Raw genomic sequence first — 25569 nt, 5'->3', positions numbered from 1 at the left:
AGAGGAGGGCTTCTTCCTCTCCTGTGTGTGCTTGCCAGCTGCTGTAGGCTGCATTTCAGCTTTATGGATTGAGAGGCAAGCCCCAGAGGAGCTGGGAGTTAAGAGCCCTATCGCAGGCATGGGCTTGTTGAAACGTAATAGGAACTGGTGAAGGAGGGAGGCCAGGCTGAACCTGAGAATGGAGGGCAGTGGGAACAATGGGGTTCTGTAATTGTTATGTGTCCAGTGTGTGTGTGTCTGTGTGGGTGGGTGTGGCTTTGTGTCTGCACACTGTTATGTGTGAGAATCACATTGGTCTTTCAGCCTGGGAGAAAGAGAGAGTCTGCGTGCAGTTTGAGTGTGAATATTTCATGTGTCGCCTTCCACGTGGGATATCTGCATTACATGCCTATGGTGTAACTGTGAGTCTGTGTGCTCATACTTCTGATTTCTGTGCCTGTTCTTTTTCTCTGTTCCAGCATATGCTGCACACTCCTCTTTTTGTGTGTGCACATGTGTATTTTTAAAAATAGGTTCCAGGCGCATGCTTCTCCATGCATCTATGTGCGTGGCTGTGTGTGTAGGCAGTGCTGGATTCATGCACAAACCTAATAAACTACAGCTTAGGATCTCACATTATGAAGGGTCTCAGAATACAAAACAAGACTAAATTTCAAGTTTTACATAATGGCCTGGTTCACACGATCATAAGAACAAAGAACAGCACTGCTAGATCAGACCCAAAGCCCATCTAGTCCAGCATTCTGTTTCACACAGTGGCCCACCAGATACCTCTGGCAAGAGGTATGTGCATGCCCTCTCTCCTGCTGTTGCTCCCCTGCAACTGGTATTGAGAGGCATCATGCCTCTGAGGCTGGAGGTGGCCTGTAGCCACTAGACTAGTAGCTATTGTTAGACCTGTTCTCCATGAATTTGTCTAAGTCCCTTTTAAAGCCATCCAAGCTAGTGGCCATCACCACATCCCATGGCAGAGAATTCCATAGATTAATTATGTGCAGTGTGAAAAAGTACTTCTTTTTCTTGGTTCTAAATTTCCCAACCTTCGGTTTCATGGGATGACCCTTGATCCTAGTGTTGTGAGAGAGGGAAAATTTTTTCTTTCTGCCCACTCTCTCTACTCCATGTGTAATTTTATACACCTTTACCACGTTTCTCCATAGTCACCCCTTTTCCAGACTAAAGAGCACCAGCAAGGCTGTAGCCTTGCCTCATAAGGAAGATGCTCCAGGCCCCCAATCACCTTGGTTGTCCTCTTCTGCACCTTTTCCAGTTCTTTATTGTCTTTCTTAAGAGAGAGCGATCAGACTGTCATCGTTTGAATCTTGGTTTAATGTGGGTTACCAACATAAACATGATTGTGTGAACCCACACCAGTGTGGTTTATGGCCCCAAATGAATCTAAGATTCCCATCTTGGAATGGATTCATACAATCATGCTAATGCCAGTAACCCACATTAAACTTAAATTTCAATAGTTGTGTGAATTAGATCAATGTAGTTTATTTAACAATGATTGTTGTATTATTGGTTTGCTTGTATGTATGATCAATGATCGTAATAAACTTCATTCATTCATTCATTCATTTAAAAGTATAAATAGGTGCAAATTGGCTTATTGTAAGAGAACTGGTTTTTGTTAGTGTTCGTTTCTTGATGCGTCTTTGCCAAGTAAAAACAAAGCTGTATTATTTCTATTTTCATTGTACTTTTTATGAATACATATATGGTTTTTGTTAGAATTATTGGAGGAGGGGGATGCTTTGTGGCCTTCCACATTTGACATAGCTTACAGTATGTGATAATAAGGTCCTGCCATAGATATGAGTGAGGGCAAGGCCAATGCTAGGGTTTCTGGTAAAGTAAAAGTCAAGTTGTGCCATCGAGTCAGTGTCAACTCCTGGCAACCACAGAGCCCTGTGGTTGTCTTTGGTAGAATACAGGAGGGGGTTACCAATCAATCAATCTCTTTATTTCGGTCACCAGTAAGGGGGTTACCATTGCCTCCTCCCATGCAGTATAAGATGATGCCTTTCAGCATCTTCCTATATTGCTGCTGCACAATATAAGAGTTTCCCATAGTCTGGGAAACATACCAGTGAGGATTTGAACCAGCAACCTCTTGCTCCCTAGGAAAGTTACTTCCCCCACGGCACCAGTAGATGGCTATAGGGTTTCTGGTAGGGATGTGCCTACCGGTTCAATATCAAACCAGTTTGATATTGAACCAGTTCGGTTTGAAGGTTCAATGTCGAACCATTTTTAATTTTTTTTTAACTTACCGCCTCTGGGGAGGTTCTTCGAGGCCATGGGAGGGGGGAATCCCCGGAGGTTCCCCCTCCGCTAGCCTCCGTTATGCCTTAAATTGCCTGGTTCGGGCAGTCTTTGGCCCTTTCTCGGCCTTTCCTGGAAATGGACCCAGGCCACGCAGAGGCTCATTTCGCATGTGCAGCAGCCTCCAAAATGGCTGCCGCAATGGGGGAAAGGCCCAGAAATGGCAGAAGACCGCACGAACTGGGCAATTTAAGGCATAATGGAGGCCGGTAGTGGAAGGGGGAACCTCCTGGGGACCCACCTGCATGGCCTTGGAGAAGCCCCACCCTCACCCCGCAGGCGGTAAGTTAAAAAAAAATATTATTATTATTATTTTTACACTAATCCTAATTCAGATATTATTCATATTGTGGCCAAATATTGTTATATAATATGCCAACTGTGTATAAATGTAGTCTGATTTTATATTATTATTATTATTATTATTTTCTTACTTGTTTTATATTTTTATATTGCTGGTCTACAACCGAAATAAAGTTCTACTTACTTACTTACTTTTAAAAAAATTTCACAGATCCCCCCTCCCCCCCGAACCGGTTTTGTGCACACCTCTAGGCAAAGTTTGACTCTGCCCCAGCTGAGAAGTGCTTTAACTTGATCTGTGCAGATGACCAGCAAATGACTAGCCTGTGCTTATTTTGAGAATGCAGTGGGAGAGAGTTCCCAGTCTATTATGGGGGCAAAACTCCTAACACTTCGGAGAGGGAAAGGTGCTGTTGCTAATCTGGAAATCCAGCCTTCTTTTTGGAAATGAATGCTGAGGCAGGAAATTCATCTTCAAGAGAGGAAGAGCAGCTTATGAGACTAGTTGTTTGTTCCGGGTTGAGATGCAGTGGGCAAAGAAGACGGTCTTTTGGGGAGCAGGGGGCAGGACGACATCTTCCATTCTTACCCCACTTCAAGAGTGTGGTAAAAGAGGGAGAGAAAGCATTTGGCAGTGCTATATTCTGGCACGGTTGAGGTGCCCCCAAGAATCTGTGGCTAGGTCTGCCTAGTGGACAGGCCAACCCAGTGCAAGGGTGTGCTTCTTGAGGGGATGGGGGGGACATTTCCAGCAACATGCCTCTTTCTGGACCCGTGAGTGGGAGTCTTAAGTGGGTGATGTGCAGTTTAGCCTCCGTCTGGTTTCTGCTGGCTCTTCCCCTGGTGGAAATGGGCACCAAGTGTATAAAGCCAAAGAATTCCCTCCGGCTCGGTCTGTTTCCCTCGCTGCCCTTCATCCCGAAGAAAGGAAGGCTCCCAGGGACTGAACTGTTTTTTCAGTCTCTCCACCTTCCACTTGAATTAAAAGGGAAATTGGGAGGGGATTCACAGGCTGGAATGAAAAGCCTTCTGTGAGTTGCCTGCCTGCCTGTCTTCCAGCAGCCTCCAGCTCCAGGCACAGCAGCAAGACCCGGTCTCTCTCTAGTGCCTACTTCTTGGCTGCATCGAGGTGTGTAATTCTACACCCTCCCAGCCTGCCACAGCAGCAACTCGCTGCTTGGAGGCCGCAGGGAGAGGGGAGTAGGCAGGTGGGATGTCTGAATTCCCCTTGCTTGACTTGTTGAGAAGTGGCCATGCTAAGTTGGGTGCCTGGAACAGGCTGGCTCAAGTGAGATTTGATGGGCGGGACGGGAAGGCAGAAGTTAGATGGTTCTCTGATGCACCATTAGGACCATGCAAACAGCAAGGTCTTGGTGGCTTACTGCCTTGCAAGAGAGGGAATGCCGGCAAGTGCAAAGAGACGCTCTTGGCAACAGATCCGCGCAAGGGAACAGGATACAAGTCAGTGGCAGGAAGCTGTGGATGAGGCAGAAAGGAAGAGGGGGAGAAAAGCACAACATGCAGCTCAAGGAAGGTTTGGATAGAGCAGGGGCTCTCAACCTGGGGTCCCCAGATGTTGTTGGACTACAGCTCCCATCATCCACAGCCACTCTGGTTGTGGGTGATGGGAGCTGTAGTCAGCAAATCTGGGGACCCCAGGTTGAGAACCTCTGGGATAGAGACAATATATTATGAAGCGTGGCAGCAAACTTAATAGGCATGCCAGCATTGGCACAGACATCAGAGACATCAGCCTTGTTGGGTCAGTTCAAAGGTCCGGTCTCCTCTCAGCAGCATCCAGCCAGGTGACTGCTCACAAGTAAGTCTTGATGGTTTGTTTAGTATATTTATGATGAGTTTCATGACTGAACAAGGATTTGACCTTGGGTCTCCCCAGTCCTAGTCCAATACTCTAACCACTACCCCATACTGTTACACTTCCCTTGTTGCTTCCCTCCAGGAGCTGTTATCCAGGGGTATACTGTCTCTGTACATGGAATAGATCAATATTTGGGAGTGGCAGTTCCCTGATGTGTTTCTCGCTGCCATTGTTATACACCGAGAATCTACAGCACCAATGAAAATACTTCTTTAGGGAGCTCTCAGGAAATGCTTTAAACCACAAAGAACTCTCTATGGCCATCTGTCTATCTACCTACCTGGCATATTGATTATCCCACAAAAAACTTGCATCTCTTACAAAAATTAGAACAAGAAAATCACATTAAGACCATAAAGCAGAACATGCCGGCTTGACTATTGCAGGGGCAGGCCATCTTGGCCCTCTGGCTGTTGTTGAACTACAACTCCCATCATCCCCAGCCATGATAAATTGTGGCTGGGGGTGATGGGAGTTGTAGTTCAACAACAGCTGGAGGGCCAAGATTGCCCACCCCTGCTCTATGGGTGGTTTCCTCTACCTTCATCCATCACACCTCAGTAGGCGGTCCTGATACTTGTTAGAGGACTTCTTGCCAGTTTTTGCAGCTGCGAACAAATGGAAAGCTAGTTCTCTTCCTCATCTCCTGCCAGAATCTTTCCAACGCACCAATAATGTAAACATCTGATTCAGCTGGTAGCAGGATACCTGAAATGGCATCAGAATCCGCCCCCCCTCGCCCCCACCATTTGAGCCCTCCCAAAATCAAAAGCAAAATAATCCTAAACGTATAACCTGGCCAAAGTTCAGCACACTTCAAAGTCCCATGGTGGAAGCATACCTTCCAGTGGCCCACTGAAATCCACTGGGCTTAGGAGGTGCTTACGTTTTGGCTGGGTTGTGTCTGGATTTGCATCAGAGCTAGTGCTGGATTTGGAGCCTGGGAGAGGCAGGATCCAATCCTGCTTGCGCCAGGTCTCACTGGGTGGCCTTGGCACGTCCGGGCACATGGCAGCTGCTCACACTCCTGGTTTGGCACTGCACAGCGCAACGGGAAATCTATGCATCCCTGACGCCCCAGTGCCGAACGCGAGGGAACTCGCTCTGCAGACTGCAGTCTCCATGTTGGTTGAATTTGGGCCGGGCGGGGGGCGGGGGCAGGGCTGCTACAGGCTGATGCCCCTGTGGGAAAGGGGGGATCAGGCCTGCTTGCACACCAGCCGGTCTCCCAAAACAAAACTGCTGTGTTTGTAGACCATGGGCTGGGTTTTTCAACCTTCTTTCTCCCCTCTGTGAAATGGGTGTATTGGTTTGGTGTGCTCAGGGAGGTGAGTGGGCCTTCCGGTAATGAACATAAGTTGTCCCCTTGGCTAAGCATAGTCCACTCTGGTTTGCATTTGGATGGATGACTACATGTGAGCGCTGTTGGCTCTAAAATGTTCCCCTTGGGGGATGGGGCCATAGTGCAGTGGAAGAGCATCTGCTTTGCATGCAAAAGGCTCCTTCCCTGTCAGCAACTCCAGGCGAGGGCTGGCAGAGACTCCTGCCTGAAACCTTGGAGGGCTGCTGCTAGTCAGTGTAGACAATCCTGAGCTAGATGGACCAATGATCTGGCTCAGTGTAAGGCAGCTTCCTGTCTTCCTATGGATGATCGGCCCTGCATTCCTGGGGACTATTCTTTTCTTCAGGCATCTGTCTGGTGATTAGGAGTACGTTTTGCTACCCTTCCCAACCAGCTCCCCACATAATACAAGGGTCCTCAAACTTGGTCCCCAGATGTTGCTGGACTACAGCTCCCATTGTCCACAGCTGCAGTAGCCTTAGACTGGGAATTATGGGGGTTGTGGTCAACATCTGGGAATCCATGTTAGAGAGAACACTGGTCCCAATCTCCTTCATCGTGTTCAGGCTCTAGGTCAGGGATCTCAAACGGCAGCCCTCCTGTAGATGTTGGCCTACAACTCCCATCATTCCTGGCTACTGGCCATCGTGAGTAGGGATGCTGGGAGTTGTAGTCCCATGACAGCTGGAGGGCTGCAGTTTGATAGCCCTGTTCTGTCCTTGGCATTTATATAACCCATTAGAATGCTGACTACATGATTGTCACGTTTTGCTTTAAAATAATTGCTCCATCTGTGAGACACCATCATCCTATTTACACATTATATTCAACACTCATTCAGTCTGATCAGCACAGAGGTTCAGTGGTTCACGTGTCATGTGGAATGCAAACACAGCAGGACACTTCCTGTCTATGTCTTGCATTTCGAGGGCTCTCTACCCAGGAAGGAGAGCTGATCAGGCAGTAGCAAGCATGCATTGTCCCCTTTGCTTAAAAAAATTTTTTTTAAGGGTCCATCCTGGTTGCATTTGAATGGGAGACTACATGTATGAGCACTGTAAGAGATTCCCCTAAGGGGATGGTGCTGCTCGGGAGAAGAGCATCTTCTGCTTGCATGCAGAAGGTTCCAGGTTCCCTCCCTGGCATCTCTGAGACAGGGCTGAGAGAGATTCGCATTCCAAAGCTCCTTGTGAGGTTTTGATTTTGCCTTCTGTCTAGGAAGAAGTCTGAATTATAATGGAGGGAATTTGGGGTTGCCTCGCTTGCTTTGAACCAAACTGCTGCTATTTTTAATATCTTGCTGCATTCTCTGTCAGACCCTAGGGAATACAGCTTACCACCCGCCCTTTTGTCTGGAATATTGCTTGATGGGGAACTTTGAGATGTGTTTGTCCAATGTAAATGACCTTCTGTAGTGGGCAATCCACCCTACACTTATCTTGATGGCTCTTGATGACTGTTTCTTAGAAGTGCTAAACCAAGAGGTCCTGCTAGAATTCTATAGGGAATTATGTTTTGAGATCGACACATTAACTAAGCAGGGGAGTAGCTACTAGTGTTTAAAGGTGTCCAATGAACACAGGCCTCCCCACTCCCACGGCTTGCCATTGCAGCTTGCCTCCTGCCCCTCACCCCCACCATTTGCCTCCTGCCCTGCTGCTTCTCACCCCCCACACCACCACTAGGGAGCTGGTCCGCACAGCAGAGTGTGTGGGGTGGGGTGGGGGGATTCCATGGCTTCTCTCCTCACTCAAAGGAGGAGAGAAGCCTTGGGAGGGGAGAGAAACCCCTCAGCTAAGAACGGGAAGGCGCGCATGTACAGTGATGCCTAATCCAGGCGCATGTGCACTCTCTGTCTTGTAGCCAGACGCACAGCGATAAGGCATGCTATCACTTTGCTCCTTGTTCAAGCAGGGAAGGAAGCCATGGGAACCGCGCCCCCCCACACACACACACACTGGTGGGGGCAAGGAGCAGCAGGACAGTAGGCAAGTGGCGGGGGCAACGGGTGCGGGGGGGGGCAGGAGAGGAGGAGAATCAGCAGCACCAACAGCAGTAGGTAAAAGAAAGACAGTAATAAGTAAAAAAAATTGGCAGCACCTCTGGCACACAGACACCCCCCAAATTAAAGCAGGGCCCAATGTGCACTGATTGGACACAGGACCTTGCTACGCACCTGTAACTGAGCTCCTTTGACAGTGCTGACTGACTGTGGGAATATTTGGGGGGGTTGTTTTGTTTTACTACTTACCGTAGATTTCACTGAGGGTTTTTAGGAGTTACGGTAACAATGAATTGAAAATAGGTATGTTCTCCACCAAGCATCCCCTTCCTCTTATGCCCAACTAATTTTGAAAGCAGTGCCATTCAAGCAAGGGAGAAGCTATAACTGGACAAGGTGAGGGGATGTCCCTGGGACCCCCAGGAGAGCCCACTGGCTGGCTACTATCACCGCCACCCCCACACACCCCCGTTACTATTGGCTCTGATCAGATTTGTCTCGACTTCACAAAAGACAAGCCCTCTCCAGGAGTTATATTTTTCAGTAGTAGCTATATACATTAAAATAAATAAATTCTGAGCCAGGGGAATGCACACATGCAAGTGTGTGTAAGTGTGTGTGTGTACTGGGGAGTGTGTGATATTATTTGCACAGGAGTGAGAGAAAGGGCATGCTGAGAATTTTTTTTAAAACCATGTCCTTACACTTCTGCGTAGTCGGTAAGTGGTGCACCGGGGAAATGCTTGACTAACAAGCAGAAGGTTGCCAGTTCGAATCCCTGCTAGTACTCTATTGGGCAGCAGTGATATAGGAAGATGCTGAAAGGTATCATCTCATACTGTGCGGGAGGAGGCAATGGTCAACCCTTCCTGTATTCTACCAAAGACAACCACAGGGCTCTGTGGGCGCCAGGAGTTGACTTGATGGCACACTTTACTTTACTTTACTTTACACTTCTGCAGCAAAGACATGGGAAAGTGGGGGGGGGGCATCTTCACTGTTGCCCCAGGGCCCCCTCCAGCCTTGCTACACCTCTGCATTCAAGCAATCTATTTGCAAACCAGCAAAGCAGCCATCTCTGCTCTTTTTCACGTGAGAGCCACTTTGGCAAAAAAACCTTCAACGTGAGAGCCATTGCCCATCGCGATGGCCTCCGCCCAGTCCTGTGCTTTTCTCAGGAGGACCCTTTAAGAGCGACGGAGCCCTCTCTCAAGAGCTCTGGGAAGAAAGTGCTGGGAAAGGTTACACTTCCCATCCCAGCACTTTGTGCACCCCTTCCAAGATGGTGCAGGCGGGGCTCAAGAGGGCTCTGCTTCCCTTAAGGAAGCCCTCTGGGCAAAGCACTGCACTGCACTGTGGGAATGGTCACCACCACATATTGCCCGGAGGGAGTGTGCAGATTCTCCAGCTTCAGCCAAAGGCCCAATAATCAGGAGCTGCGCTTAGTGGTTGATGGGGGCTGCCATTGGCCCCCAGGCCTTATGAAAGGAACAGAGCAAGCTGCCTTCTCCTGAGTCAGACCATTGGCCCATCTCGCTCAGGATTGTCTACACAGACTGGCAGCGACTTCTCCAAGGTTGCAGGCGGGAGTCTCTTTCAGCCCTTTCTTGGAGATGCTGCCAGGGAGGAGACTTGGGACCTTCTGCCTGCAAGCAGGCAGGTACTCTTCCCAGAGTGGCTCCATTCCCTGAGGAGAATGGCTTACAGTGCTCACATGTAGTCTCCCATTCAAAATGCAAGCCACGGTGGGCCTTGCTTAGCCAAGGAGACAATTCATGCTTGCTACCACAAGACCAGCTCTCCTCTGGAGAACACTGCAAAGGAAGACACCCCAGCACACATGTGTGCATGCACATTTATGCACATTGACATGTGCACTCCCCCCACCCTCCGAGGGAGTTATTTTTGTTTCTCATCAGTCAGGTGCTAATTCTGAAAGGAGAAGAGAGCGATTGATTGGCCCAAGACCAGCACCTTGTGTTGTGACAATTACCAAAATCATTAAAGCATCGGCATCCTTACGCTCTGCAAGGTAGAGATTCTGCTGATACAGATAAGGCTCCTGTCTGCAGATTCTCATTTTATAGTGAGGTTGCTAGTCTTTTAGATGCCAGGAGTCCCTTTGTTTTACCTGTAAGCTAGGCCAGTATTTCCCCCCCTGTATTGCAGATGGGAGGCTGTGCTAGACCAATAAAGTCAGTACCAGCCAGCGCTGAAAGCCAGTGTGGCGTAGTGGCTAGAGTGCTGGGCTAGGGAGACCTGAGTTCAAATGCCCGTTCAGCCAAGAAACTCCCTGGGTGACTCTGGGCCAGCCACTTCTCCCTCAGCCTAAACCTGCCTCATAGAGTTGTTGTGAGGAGGAACAGAAACTATGGGCTCCTTGGAGGAAGAGCGGGATATACATGTAAAAATAACTAAAAAGCAAGTTCAGGTTCCATGGAAGCTGGCCTTTCAGTGATAGCTGGGGCAGCACTTGCAAACTGCTGCTACAGATATTTATAGCCACTTTCCTTCCAAAGTTCCCAAAGCAGTTTACAAAGAAAAATAATAATGAATAAATAAGATGGCTCCCTGGCCCCAAAGGGCTCACAGTCTAAAAGGAAATGCAAGCTAGACACCAGCAACAGCTCCTTGAAGGGATGCTGAGTCAGTCAGGCAGTTCCTTCTCCCCCTACTAAACAGAAAAGAATCAAAACTTTGAAAGGTGCCTCTTTGCTCAGTTAGCCAAGTTCATCAAAGAGAGGTGTATAAGGTATCCCTGACTTCTTATAGCTTTTAAGAACAGCTTTCCCTGAGTGCCTAAAATGGTTCGTCAGCATCTTAATGTGCTTTGATTTATGTTGAATTTATAGTAAGGGTTGTCAGATGCCTATTGGTATAAGATCTGGACCTGACCCATAGCTGGTCTTGTGAGAAGGTCAGGTAAAGTGTGCCGTCAAGTCGATTTCGACTCCTGGCACCCACAGAGACCTGCGGTTTTCTTTGGTAGAATACAGGAGGGGCTTACCAATGCCATCTCCCGTGCAGTCTGAGATGACACTTTTCAGCATCTTCCTATATTTTTGCTGCCCGATATAGTACCAGCGAGGATTCGAACTGGCAACCTTCTGCTTGTTAGTCAAGCATTTCCCTGCTGCGCACTATCCACTTAAGGTGAGCATGAATTGTCCCTTTTGCTAAATAGAGTCTGCCTTGGTTTGCATTTGAAGGAACACGTGCATGTTGTAAGATATCTCCCTTAGAAGCTGTAGCTCCGTAGTAGACCATCTGCCTTGCATGCAGAAGGTTCCAGGTTCACTCCGTGGCATCTCCAGGTAGGGCTGGGAGAGACACCTTCCTGAAGCTTTGGAGAGCCGCTGCCAGTCGGTGTAGACAGTGCTGAACTAGACAGACCAGTGGTCTTACCCAGTAGAAAGCAGCTTCCTGTGCTGACAGTTGTCCATTCCTGGTCAGCCTTGCAGGGTGGCTGTGAAGCTGAACGAGACAGAACTTCGTGGCCTGTTGATTAATGGAGGTGTGCACGCTCACCAAAACAGCACACATCCAGGCGTGCGCGGGAGACACCTAGCCACATCCCACCAGTCCTGAGTGCACAGATCGCTTGTGTTCCAAGCACAGGCTTTGGGTAGATGGTTCCCCCCACCACCACCCGCAACACACAGTTTGAGACAGCAGGAGGACTGTAGCTAATAGAGTTTGTCTGATCCTCCTGCAGGGCTATGACGAGACGGACAAAAAGAGGAGGGAGAGAGGGGAGGGGGGAGACGGGCAAGGAAGGAAAGGCCAAGAGAGCCCGGGCTGGAGATGGGGCGGATCTGATGAGTGACAGCCAGGCCTGGCATGCAGAGGGATGCACGGACATTTTGTCTGTTTATCAGGGCTGCGCAGACATTCTGACCCACAGTGCATTTCCTGTGGGGCGGGGTGGCGTTTCATTCTTCCGGAGCCGGGCACTTCTGTGCACATCTGCCCAGTCCAAGGCCGGGCTGTTCTCTTTGATCGGGAACCGAAAAGTCCACCCTCGGACCCAGAAGCAGCTGCCTCCTCACCTGTTGGGTTGTGTCCTGCTGCAAAATTGCTTCCAAAGGCAGGGAGGTCTGGGGAGGCTTGCAGTGGCTGTGGACGCAAGTCCACGCGTCGGTGTGTTCACTTCTGAATGACGACAAGATAACTGAGGAGAACGGAGTGTTTGGCTGGAGTTTAAAAGGGGCCGGAACCGAGGAGCATGTGGCAAAATGCTTTCCTGTCCTTAGAACTAGCAAATATACATCCCAACCGCAGAAGCCTCTCTTTGTAAGGAAAAGGAGGTGATCTCAGTTTGCTTAAAGGTCTGCAAAATGGGGGGGGGGTTGTTGAGAAAGGTCCCCCCTGCAGAGAGGGGGGAGAGAATCTTCTCCTGCAGAGAGGGGGAACCCCTGGCACCCTCTTTCCCCATAGCAGCCACGCCCGCGCCCAGCCCTGTGGGCAAGAGACAGGCCCATGACTGGCAGCTCTTTGGGAAGAGGAGCACCCCTTTTGCGAGCCTGTCCCCGTCTCCCGCTCTCCCTCCTGCCCGTCCTGTTTCTGCTTTGCATGCTCAGGTCTGTGTGCTTCCATTTAACAGATGGCAGCTCCGTCGCCTGCCAGCCCCTCGGACTGGAAAATGGAGCCAACCCGCCGGCTGAATGGCTCCCGCGCACCCAGAGCTCGGGGCTGCGGCAGCCCAACAACGAGGTGGAGGGCGGCGAGAGGACCTTCAAAATGAACCTGCACTGCAAGCATGGGCGGCCCAGGTAAGGGGGCACGAGCGTGTGCAGGCAAGAGGGAGAGGCTGGCAGTCTCGAGGTAGCCTGCAGATACGTTGGTTTCACAAAAATCCAAAGAAAAACATTCCTAAGAGGGCAACCCTCCCCCCCCCGCAAACCCCAAACCCAATGACCAAAACTGCCCCTGTGTGGAATGGAGTGGAATGTTCACAGACTCAGAGAGCACTTAACATACAATGAAGTGGAATGTTCACAGACTCAGAGAGCACTTAACATACAACCAGGAGGGTGGAGCCAATGAAACCCAGTGGCAAGAATGGGGGGCGAGGGGAGGGTTTGAACCAAGAAAGCGGAAGAATTCTCAGCTTGAAGCCTACTCACTCGAGACAGTCACAAGCGCTTCTGCTTCTGAAGGGGAAAGGTACCTAAAACCTTCACCCTGCACAGGCTCGGGAACATAGAAAGCTATCATGTACTGAGTCAGACCATCGGTCCATCTCGCTCAGTATTATCTACCCATACTAGCAGCAGCTTCTCCAAGGTTGCAGGCAGGGGTCTCTCTCTAAGCCCTCTCTTGGAGATGCGGCCAGGGAGGGAACTTTCCGCCTTCTGCATGCAAGCAGGCAGGTGCTCTCCCCAGAGCATCTCCATCTCCTGAGGGGAATATACGCTCAAATGTCATCTCCCATTCAAATGGAACCAGGGCAGACCCTGCTTAGCACAGGAGACAATTCATGCCTGCTCTCACAAGATCAGTTCTCCTCCCATAATACTTAACTCTGGGGAACTCGAAACTCTCAGCCTCTGGCTCTCCCAGCGGTAGCCTTCCCCAATTTGCCACTTGGACTGTGTGCTACCATAAGTAGCACGTGTGCACCAGGGGATATACTGGAACATTTTCTTGAGGGTCCACACTTGTGTATGAATGTGTTCTTTCTGTCATGTAAGTATACTGCTCTAAAAAGCCATGTTGATTTGGGTAGGCACATGGGCAAGAGCCAGCCGCTGTGTTCAGAATGTGAGTTCCTGGGGGCCGGGGAAGGACCCTTGCTCCTTGGTAGAGCATCTGCTTTGCATGCAGAAGGTTCTGACTGGGCTAGACAGGTAGAAGAACCTAGAAGGTTAGAACCTAGAAGGTTCTGACTGGGCTAGACAGGTTCTGACTGGGCTAGATGGGCCAGTGATCTGACTCGGGAGAAGAAGGCTGCTTCCTGTGTTCCCGTTCACTGTGCCAGTTTGCTCATGTCAGCTGACCATTATTCAGAGAAACTGATGGAATCCCAGGAGCAGAAAAATGGCAGAGAAACAAGCACATTCCCTTCCCAAGCGGTTTTAGAATCCACTGGCTCTCCTTCATGCCAGAGCTGGGCAATATTTTTGAATTGCTGTGTGTCGACATCATATTTGTAGCTCCTTGCCTTGTACAGGGCAGAAATACCACCCTTTCCTGTTCCTCATCAGTCCGTACACATTCGAAAGCCAGTGTGGTATAGAGGTCAGAGCACTGGACTTCGGTCAGGAAGGTCTGGGTTCAAATAACCCCTCAGCCATGAAGCCTACAGGGGCACCAATCTCTGTATTTCAACCTAGCCTACCTCATAGGGTTGTTGTGAGGATAAGGGGGGGGGCTCTGCTCCGAAGAAGGTAGGGTAAAAATTGAAAGATTTTCTGACTGCGACAACCAGACTTTGAGGGGTTTTCCAATACTGACCCTGGGTAATGGTTCATACTAGTGCATCACGTTCCCTTAGCCAGGACTGCACACATCCTGAATTTGAATTCTGTCCCAAGAAAAACAGAATTCTGTGACCTGAATAAGTTAAGCATATATTTAGGAGCATAGGAAGCTGCCTTATACCAAGTCAGACCATTGGTCCATCTAGCTCAGTATCGTCTACACTGACTGGCAGCAGCTTCTCCAAGGCAGGAGCCTCTCTCAGCCCTCCCTGAAGATGCTGCCAAGAAAGGAAACTGGGACTTCTGCATACAAGCAGATGTTCTACCACTGAGCTACAGCCTCATCCCCCTAAAGGGAATATCTTACAGCACTCACATGTAGTCACCCATCCCAATGCAAACCAAGGTAGCCTCTGCTTAGCAAAGGGGACCATTCGTGCTCACTGTCACAAGACCACCTCTCCTCCCCACTGGCCATTGGTTTAAGTTACTCTGCTTCTGCCGGTCAAAGATGAAAGAGTTAGGGAGGGCACTGTCCCATTGGGCATCCGGCCTTGCTCCTAGTTCAGATTCAGCTACGAAATTTTGACAGCCAATGTGCCATGGCTTTTCGGGCATCCCTGGGCAGCCGTACCCCTCCAGGACAATTCTAACTGAGCAAAGAGGCACCTTTTTAAAAGTGGAGATTCTCTTCATTAAGCAGGGGGGAAGTAACTGGCCCTATCCATCCCCGGGGCGGATTAAGCTTTTTGCCATCCGTAGGCAACCAAAGATTTGCCGCCCCTCTCCCAACAGAGACAGAACCATTCTCAGCAGTATATTACACAAAAACTTACATTCAGGCTTTATTTAAAACATTTTCCCCCCACCTGGTGAATCATCTTTAAAAACAACAATGCAGCGGTGTGTAAAAACCGTGGGCTGGAAAGGGAGGTGCAGGAAAAGGAGCCGCTGCAGTGGGGTGGAACGGGGTGGGGGGGACCACCAGGGGGCCATCGTGCTGCGGCTGTGGGGCACCCTCTCACCCGTAAGCAGCGTAGTGCAACTCACCAACAAGCATTAAAGCAGCCCATGTGAGACACGTGCAGCCCTGGCTCTTCCTGCCAAGTAACTCCGGGCAACTTCCTTCCATCCTGGATGTGGGTGCAGGGAGCAAACAGCCTCCCTGCACAGCCGCCCACTAGGCCCTCCTACCATTACTGTCTGCTCTGCTCCCTCCCCCACCCCACCCCACCCCCTCCACGCACGCCTGTCCATGCACACAGCCCATGCAACAATGCAGGGGGCACAGATCTTTGGGCTGCCATCCACACGCCCCCTGCCCCGCACCTAAGGACATAAGAGCAGCCCTGCTGGATCAGGCCCAAGGCCCAACGATTCCAGCATTGCCTAGTGGCCCACCAGATGCTGCTGGGAAGCCCACAGGCAGGAGCTGAGGGCAATGCCCTCTCTCCTGAGGTTCCTCCCCTGCAGCTGGTACTCAGAGGCGTGGCTGAGCTCTCCTCTCCCACCTCTTACCATTGACTGCCCATCCTCCCGACAGGCGCCTTCCAAGCTCGGTCACAGCGGCCCATTGGCTCATTCCCAGCAGACACTCCCTCCCTCCCTTCCCCCTTGAGCACTGAGCATCATGGTTGCCTAATCCCTGCCGCGTCCCACCCTTTCCAGAGCTGGTGCCACACTGCAACCACTTCCCCCCCCACCGGAGGCGGCCCCTCCGGTGGGAACTGGAAAGCATGTTGGTTAGTGGCTGGAAAGTGGAAGAGAAATGAGAGAGAGAGCAAAGCATCCCGTTCCAGCGAGACGCGTGTCAGTCACCACCGTTTCATCCACGTGCCCAATTCTCGCTATCCCCCCGCCCGCCCCAGGGAGGGGGCATTTCAGCACTCCTCATCCTGTCGCATGCACACACAAACCCATCATGTCTCTGGCCCCTGGGCTAGGCTCAGTCCCCACCCGGCAGGTGGGTGGGGACTGCCACCATGCGCCCTGCTCCACACCCACAGTTTGCGCCCCCACCCAGCACCTCTTCATCCACTGCGCCGGCGAGGCAGGGCTCACGGTCGTGCTCGCGCAGCGGACTGCCAGGGAGCCGCCTGCCTGCTCCTCCCTCGGCCCTCGGAGGTGTGGCGTGTAGAAGGTGGGCGCAGCGAGATTTGTTTTTATGTCTCTCTGTCGGGCCTGCTCGACTCCATCCCTCCTGCCGATGTTGGCCTACAAACCCCATAATCCCTGGCTACTGACCAAAGTGGCTGGGGATTATGGGAGTCGTAGTTCAAAAACAGCTGAGGGCGGAGCGGGTCAAAGTTGTGCAGGCCTGCTCTATGTAAGCTGCTTTGGGAACTTTGGTTGAAAAGCGGCATACAAATAATGTTGTTGTCCTCGTCATTCTAAGGGCTAGAAACTTGGGTTTTGAGAAAACCAGCCAAGATTCTCTCAGGAGGTTGACTCCTACCCTGAGTGGTGCCATTTGGGGTTTGTTCTGCGTGTGCTGGAATCATGCCATTCTCGCACACAGCCCTCCCTTGGGCTCTCCCAAGAGTCGGTCCTTCCCCTTGATGTCTTCAGTCCCACAAGATGGAGGAAGCTCACTAGGGTGAGATCTGGGCTCCTCCAATGCCTCCTCCCAGCTGCTGCCCTGCAGGGGTTCTGCGACTCCCTGCTAGGCACTGGTGCTTTTCCTGACCCTTCTCACTCCACATCTGGCCAAGAGCTGCTTGGAAACAGCAGCGGCGGGAGGGGAGGGAGGAGTGTTCTCACAGGAATGGGGTGGGGGCGGAGGGAAAGCCAGGTCTGCGGCTGGCCAGCGTTGGATCCCTTCCTCCTTACCCTCCCTGGACAGTGTCAGGAAACTTGATGGGGGGAGGGAGGGGAGCGGCTGGAGAAGCCAGAAACAAAAGCAAGCCTTCCGAAGGGCTGCAAGCGGCCGTCCAGGGCTGGAGAGCCGTGGCGTTAGGCACGTGGGGGGCAAGAGAGAGGGAGGGGGGCCCTCGAGCAGCACGGCAGGGCCCACCCAAGCCCTGAGCTCACTTCCTGCCTTGGCTTTCAGCACATGGAGCCCTCCTAGAGCTGAGCAGGAAGGAGTCCGGGCCAGGCCACGGCAGCTGAGGCCCGCAATGGAAAGGTTTCTGTTCCAAAGCCAGGGAGGAGGAGGCTGGGCCCCTGTTGGATAACATGTGCTAGATGTTTAGGGATGGTGGGGTGGAGAAGGTGCAGGCGTGGGAAGAGAGACCAGGAGGAGGCTGGGTTGCCGTCTCTAGAGTTGCCAACTGTAGCCCTGTTCAGACATTACGTTGCACATCCATGTCGGTCTTTGCATGCGGGTACATGTTTTTGTGTGAATGGCTGTACCTGCATTCATTTTAAAGGTGAACCTGGGCACAGGCCTTTTCAAATGCAGGACACAGCTAGGAAGGGCACGGCTGTAGGTGTGTTCAGTGTTGCATGTGAGTAACAGGGGCAGTTCACACAATCAGAATTCGAGCGGGAGAAGGCCCCCTACCCTAATTCGGGAGCTGTTTGCGCTCCTGATATTTGATCGTGTGTTCGATAAAAACAAGGTAGGAGGGGGGAGCTTGGTCATTTTCTAAGCCACAGCTGGGTAGGAGGAGCACGCCCTACCCAGATTCCATCCTCAGCTTCTGAACAAGGTAGGAGGAGAAATCGCCCTACCCAGCTGGAGCTTGACAGATGATCACACTCTCTGCCTCTTAATTATTTTTATCTAACACACTATCGGCAAATAGGAGTCTGTGCAGCTCCTGAATTAGGGCAGAAGGCTTCTGATTGTGTGAACTGCCCTAATATGTGCACATAGCTCTTTACACATGCACACTCTGCATAGTATGTGCATAGATCCCTGCTAACTGAACAAAAAGGTACCCTTTAAAGTGGTGGATCTCTTACACTTAGCAGGGGGAGAGCGACTGTCCGTATCCAACCCCAGCACAGCATCCCTCCAGTGACAGTTGCTAGTGTCTACCTTATGCTTCTTTTTTAGATTATGAACCCCTTTGGGACAGGGAAACATATTTAATATATTATTATTTTATTATTATTGTATTCATCACATTTCTATACCACTTGACATAAATAAATAGACAGACAGATAGACAGACATCTCCAGGCGGTATACAAATTCCATCAAGTATATATTATTTATATTTCCTATGTACTTAGGAATATAGGGAGCTGCTTTATAGGCAGACCTTTGGTCCACCTTTGGTCCACCTAGCTCAGAATTGTCTACACTGACTGGCAGCAGCTTCTCCAAGGCTGCAGGCAGGAGTCTCTTTCCCAGCCCTACCTGGAGATGCTGCCAGGGGGTGGACCTGGGGCCTTCGGCATGCAAAGCAGGTGCTCTACCCCTGAGCTATGGCCCCATCCCCCAACCACTTGGAGCACGTGGTAGGAAAGTCTTATATGAATATCCATTGTAGTAATGGTGGTAGGAATATCAAGCTTTTAAGATCTCCTGGATTGCTATGAGTAGTCACTGCAGATTGATGGTGATTTCTAGAAATACCAGTCTAGTCCTGGATTATTTATTATTATTATTATTATTATTATTACATTTATGTCCCGCTCTTCCTCCAAAGAGCCCAGAGCGGTGTACTACATACTTGGGTTTCTCCTCACAACAACCCGGTGGAGTAGGTTAGGCTGAGAGAGAAGTGACTGGCCCAGAGTCACCCAGCTAGTTTCATGGCTGAATGGGGATTTGAACTCGGGTCTCCCCGGTCCTAGTCCAGCTCTCTAACCACTACACCACGCTGGCTCATGGATGGTTAGCAGCACTGATCATCTCCCTTCCAAGCCCTGACTGGGAAACAAATACTACCCAGACTTCCAGTTGTAGTTGTTGTTTGTCTGTTACTACTGAAAAAAGGAATAGTAGGGGGCAGAAGTTTGCTGGACCCCAGCGGGCTCACCATCTAAAAAGGAGCACAAGGAAGACACCAGAAACAGCCACTGGAGGAATGCTCTGCTGGGGTCAAATAGGGACAGTTCTCAATATTTGAGAATCTCCAGGATGAAAGCACACAATCCAGCCACACTTTTACAGTCACGGGTTTTTCAGCAGGGAAGTATTATGAACACAGTTAAATTCTTGCACTGGAACTGGTGGGACGTAAACGCTCTTTAGCAGTGACTGAACTGCCGCATATGTAGATGTGCTGCATTAAGGGCTTTCCCAAGATGGCCACATCTTGCTCACTCCGTCTTTACAGGTGGCTCACATGACATCATCCTCCATCCATGGTCAGCCTGAGCTTTCCTTAGACTTAAACTGTCGCATTAATGCAGAAACTTTGATTCTTCCGGGAGCAGGTGGTTCACTGTGCAGTGACTGCAGGTCTGCAGTGCTGGTGGTGCTACCATATACCAGGACTAGACTGGCATTTCTAGAAATCACCATCAAGCTGCAGTGACTACTCAAAGCAATTTCTAGAGGCTCATGCATGCCCAAATGCAGCAGAAATAGGAGCAGTTGTCCCCCAAACACACCATATCTACTGCGGTCAGGGACGACTCCAAGGGGTAGCAGGCACTCCCCCAAAATATGTCCCATCCCCCTTTTGCTCCCCCATCCACCAGGCTGGAATTTTATAGCAACATGTCAGACAACACAGTCATGGTAAATTTCAGTTCTGTAGCTTGAATTAATTATTTTAAAAGGCCTCCATTATTCAAAGAAGCCTCACTCACTCACTCACTCCTCCAACCCAGAACAAGCAGCAGAAGCCTGTGCAGACAGTTTGGTGGTAGATTCCTCCAGCCTCCCAGGAGCCAGATTTAACTTCCTTCCTGACCAGGAACTGGGCTGGGTCCTTGCAGCTGGCCATGGACTGGCCTCTCTCCCCTCCCCAGCCTTTCCTGCCACATGTTCTTGGACAGAAAGAGAAAACTAGTCTGGAAAGCAGACTGGAAGGTCTGACCCATTTCTGAATAACTTTGAAAATATCAAGCAAACGTCATTAAGAAGGTAAATAAAATAAGGTAAATAAACTTACAATATTAATCACCTTACCTTTGTAAGTATTTAATGAATACCATAGGAACATAGGAAGCTGATATATACTGAATCCAGACCAATGGTCTATCTAGCTCAGTATTGTCTACCCAGAACGGCAGCAGCTTCTCCAAGGTTGCAGGCAGGAGTCCCTCTCAGCCCTATCTTGAAGATGCCAGGGAGGGAACTTGGAGCCTTCTGCTCTTCCCAGAGTGCCTCTATCCCCTAAGGGGAATCTCTTACAGTGCTCACATGCAAAAGCAAACCAGGGCAGAAACTGTAAGAGATTCCCCTCAGGGGATGGAGCCGCTCTGGGAAGAGCAGAAGGTTCCAAGTTCCCTCCCTGGCTTCTCCAAGATAGGGCTGAGAGAGATTCCTGCCTGCAACCTTGGAGAAGCCGCTGCCAGTCTGTGAAGACAATACTGAGCTAGATAGACCAATGGTCTGACTCAGTATATGGCAGCTTCCTATGTTCCTATGACTTAAGATACAACTGATTGTATCCACACCTCATTGTGCTTATACAAGTACTGCTTTCTACGCCAATCAGATATTGTTTAATTGAGCCGGTCTTTCTTTGGCTCGCTATGCCTGTTGTTTTATTATTTTATTTATTTAGCCATTTACATGCTACTCTCCCTGTGATCAAAGTGGCACCCGACAATGCAGCCTCATTGAAACCTCAAAAACAGAAGACGGCAATAAGTTGAAAACTGAGAACAACAACCACCATCATCATCGCTGGGGCTGGGTGGGTTTCAGCCTCCTGGGCAAATGGCAACAAAACGTCATCCGGTCTCACCAAATGCTAGTTGACATCAAAAGACCTTGCAACTTTTGGGAAAGTCAGGGAGTGGGAGGGGGGACATTCTGGGCCAGCCTGGCCTCCAGGGAAACCCCCCCCCTTCTCCCCCCACTGTGGCTGAGCCTCTTTCCAGCACCAGGCCTGGAACCACTTCAGCGAAGTCTGAGCACAGCCTGCAAGCCTGGGGAGGTTTCCCACCAGACTGGAGCCTGCGGGGTGATGATGCACTCATTGGGAACAGCAGCCGGGCTGACCCCTCCCTCGTTCGCATGGCAGACGGGGAGTGATTGTGGAGTCAGTGCGGGTGGCAACATCCACCCAGGGCAACAACAACAGCAAACAGAGCTGCACTGGATCTGGTGGTGGGTTTCTCTCTGCGTTTCCAGCAATTGCTCCTCATACCTACCAATTTGCAGGGCTCAAGGAGGAAGCTGCTGTGGGGTGTGCAGGCCAGGGCTTAGCAGCTCTTGGATGTATGCGCTGAGTTGTGATACTTGGAATAATTGCTTAATCATGTATTGTATGCATTTTAAAAAACCAGCCCTGGTTTTTCTGCCAAACTTCAGGAAAATAATAGTAATCATGTTCACTCTCAAGAGGGCGCTTTTCTGAAGTATTTGGAGAACTTCATATGTGCTATTTCTGTAACCCTTACTGAACACTATGTCAGGGTTCCCAGCCTTTGGTCTCTCAAATGTTGTCAGACTACAACTTATAGGAAGATAGGAGTGTAGGAATCTGCCTTATATTGAGTCAGGTCCATCTAGCTCAGTATTGTCTACACTGACTGGCAGCATCTCTCCAAGGTTGCAGGCAGGAGTCTTGCCCGGCCCTACCTGCAGATGCTGCCAGGGATTAAACCTGGGACCAACTGCATGCAAGACTGATGCTCTACCACGGAGCTACGGCCCCATCCTCTAAAGGAGACAGCACTCATAGAAGACAGCACTCACATGTACTCACCTATCCAAATGCAAACCAAGGTGAACCCTGCTTAGAAAGAGGGAGAATTCATGCCTGCTACTGCAAGTCTGGCGCTCCACCTCTCCATTGTGGCTGGGGATGGTTGGAATTGTAGTCCAACATCTGGGGTCTCATTTGGGAACTGCTGCACTATGTAATATAGACCAGGATTGTGATTCCATTCTGTTACAAATGGAGGCAGGGACTGAAATTGAGAGAGTGTTGGCTTATCTAAAGCTGTTAATTTAGCTGAGCCTTGAATTTCTCAGCCTTACAATTCAGAGTCTTAAGCCCTACAACGCATTTGCCGGTGCAACTTTACATGCCCGTTGATAGCAGGGTATGTTAAGGAGACACAGATTTTGCTGGCATGTGTGCATGCTTGTTTAAGTGAGCTCTGTTTAAGTAGGACTGGTTCAGACATCATGCCAAACCTTGGGTTAGAGCTGGGTTCCAAATGACATCCCTGAGGCTCAGGAAGGGAAGCTTCTCCTTCCCATCCCTGCACAAGCATCTCCTTCCTATCTAGGTTAAAAATAAACTGAGATTGTTTATGTTGTCTGAATCCACCAATCTTAGCCTGTTCTAACCTACTTGCTTTGAATAACCTGAGATCTGTACCTAGAGTTTGAAGTTAGTTATAGATCTTAGATTATTTGAAGCAAATAGGTCAGACTAAGCTGAGATTGGTGGATTCTGACGACACAACCTGTCTCAGTTTATTTTAACCTAGAGAGGAAGGAGTTGCTCATGTGGGTATGGGATGGGGGAGTACCTGCTTCCAAGGCTCATGAATGTCATGCAGAGCTCACTCTACCCAAGGTAGAGTCCAAAACAGCCCATGGAAGACATTCCCTCACCATCTTACCCATGTATCCACAGACTGGGTGTGGCCACTCAGTGGTGAGACAAAACCAGTTAGTATTGGCTGAGAGTGCTTTTGAGCATGTGCAGAGAGATGCGTTCAGCAGGCGCAGAGCGGGACCGCCGGTGGCCTGTTTGCAGCCGTGGCAGCGGCCCCGCTAACCCCGCCCACCACGTCTGACGTCAGTAAGGCTGGCCCCGCGAATGCAGCGCCAGCCTTAGTTTAGCTTCTGAAGGGGCCGCACAGCCCCTGCTCAGGACCTAAACTAGCACCCCCGCATCTGACGTCAGACGCGTGGGGCGTGTCAGGGCCGTGAGACGCGGCCCCTGGTTGGGCGCGGCCCGGGTTCTTTGAACCTGTTGGCCCAATGGTGGCTCCGCCCCTGGCACTCAGAACTCTTGCATGTTGTTGAAGAATCAGGGCAGCTTCAGCTGTTGCTTTTCCTGATCTATGTCTTTGAGACTATTTTTTTAACTTATTGATTTTTAAAAGTCAAATATATCAGTTATATTCCTTGTAGAATCCAAGATGTTGATCACATGCAAAATGGGGGGTGGGAGATTAGGGCCTCTGCAAATTTTATGGGTCTAAATGACATCTGACAGTTCAGAAGCGATGATAGCGTGCCTCTTTGGCCACTTTGCTTCCTGTTTTCTTAAATCCAGGTGGGCCTTCCTCCCCACCATCCAGCCCCTGTTGGTGTCTTAAAGAAGCCAGATGGCAGCTTCTTCAGCGGCTGCAGTAACAACGCCAGCATGCATCTCGAAGAGGATCGAGGTGGAGTTTTAAGGTGGCTGATTTTAGTGCTATTATTCCTGTGCCACCTATGGTGATACTGGTAGTCTGTTTGGACTAGTTGTGATCAGTGGCAGAGTCACCATCTGTACTGCCAGTGTTGGGCATGTGGTTTCAGCACATGTCCAACCTTTGCAAACACCTCCGCTCAGATGCACTTGAAAGGGCCAGTTTACAAAATTGGCAGGAACACTGGAACATAAGAAACTGCCTTATACTGTCAGACTATTGGTCCATCCAGCTCAGTACTGTCTACACCGACTGATAGTGGCTCTCCAGGGTTATGGGCAGGAGTCTTTCCCAGCCCTACCTTGAGATCTATCTATCTATCTATCTATCTATCTATCTATCTATCTATCTATCTATCTATCTATCTTTAGATTTATAACCCACTCGTCCTCCAAGGAGCCCAGAGCAGTGTGCATGCTTATTTTTATCCTCACAACTACTCTATGTGGTAGGTTAGGCTGAGAGACAAATGACTGGCCCAGAGTCACCCAGTGAGTTCCATGACTGAATGGGGATTTGAACTCGGGTCTCCCGCACTCTAACCACTGGGACTCTCTGCATGCAAAGTAGATGCTCAGCCACTGAGTTACAGCCTCAACCCCCTAAGCAGACAGTGCTCACATGTAGTCTCCCATCCAAAGGCAAAGCAAGGCAGACCCTGCTTAGCAAAGGGGGCAATTCATGCTTGCTAATATTGTGGTAGCAAGATTGACTGGTCCCCTTTGCTAAGCAGTTTCCACTCTGGTTTGCATCTGAATGGGAGACTACATGTGTGAGGACTGGAAGATATTCCCCTTCTGGGGATGGGACCGCTCTGGGAAGAGCATCTGCCTGCTTGCATGTGTGCTGAAGGTTCCAGGTCCCCTCCCTGGCAGCATCTCCAAGATAGGGCTGAGAGAGGCTCCTGCCTGCAACCTTGGAGAAGCCGCTGCCACTCTGTGTAGACAATACTGAGCTAGAAGGACCGATGGTCTGACGTGGTAGAAAGTCGCTTCCTATGTTGAACCAACCTGTAAGACTCTGTTGCTCTTATGCTTCCTGGCAGTATTCTCCGTAGAAGAGGATGCTTCAGAGCAGAAGGAGGCAGACATAAGGCTTCTGGGAGTTAATTTTGTTTTTGCCAGAGACCTGGGAGCTACCAGCATGAAATGATGGCTTCAGGGCTTGGAGCCAGTCACAAAATGGTGACTTGAGTAGGCAGAGCCAGTTGCAAAATGGCAGGTTGCTTTAAAAAGAAAGGAAGAGTGACATCTACAACAAGGCTGCAGAATTCCAGCTGTTGTTGGACCATCATCCCCGACCATAGTGGCATCTGCAGAAAAGCCAGAGTGGTGCAGCCCAAGAAGGGATTGTAGCATCAGAACCCCTCAAATGACCAAAGACCTGAACCAAGGCAACACCAATTAATGTTCACTTTACAGATGAGAAATACTGAGACTGAGATGCCAGCCATGGAATCCAAGGCAGAGCATTTTTTTAATTTGCATTTTCCCCACCCTTCTAAAAAAAGCAAACTCTGGACTACACATTTTGTTTCACCCCATACAAAAATGGCTTGTTTTGAGATCTTCCGAAATTTTTGCCCTTTCTCTTTTTTCTTTCTTTATTCTCCTTTTTGGTCATAGGCAATACACTTAGAATTCAGGAACGAACAGTCTTGAGTACCCAAAAAGGGGGAGAGGGAGATTGAAAATGGCATGGTCATGTTCCCATTCAGCCAGCCAATCAGATTTGCAGTATTGGCTGAAAGGGAAGGGCGGGAGAAGGGAAGCCCAAATACCTGGAGAGCTACTTCAGATAAGCTCAGGAGTAGCTCCCAAGTGACCTCTTGCCCACTCCT

General features: G+C 50.0%; 1 protein-coding gene across 4 annotated transcripts in view; it reads left to right on the top strand.

Annotated features, from left to right (window-relative positions):
- Window positions 1-25569, top strand: part of AHDC1 (AT-hook DNA binding motif containing 1) — a 236937-nt gene that overhangs the window by 178047 nt on the left and 33321 nt on the right. For all 4 annotated transcript variants that reach the window (XM_053267752.1, XM_053267751.1, XM_053267750.1 and 1 more), the window contains exon 2: window positions 12461-12629. In XM_053267752.1, coding sequence (XP_053123727.1) covers window positions 12598-12629 — 32 coding nt within the window. In that variant the 5' untranslated portion in view covers window positions 12461-12597. The remainder of the gene's footprint in view (window positions 1-12460; window positions 12630-25569) is intronic.

The sequence above is a fragment of the Hemicordylus capensis genome, chromosome 7 (genome assembly GCF_027244095.1).
Source record: "Hemicordylus capensis ecotype Gifberg chromosome 7, rHemCap1.1.pri, whole genome shotgun sequence".
In the NCBI taxonomy this organism is placed as follows: Eukaryota; Metazoa; Chordata; class Lepidosauria; order Squamata; family Cordylidae; genus Hemicordylus; species Hemicordylus capensis.
The sequence above is the reverse complement of the archived record's forward strand: the minus strand, read 5'-3'. Positions and strand labels throughout refer to the sequence as shown.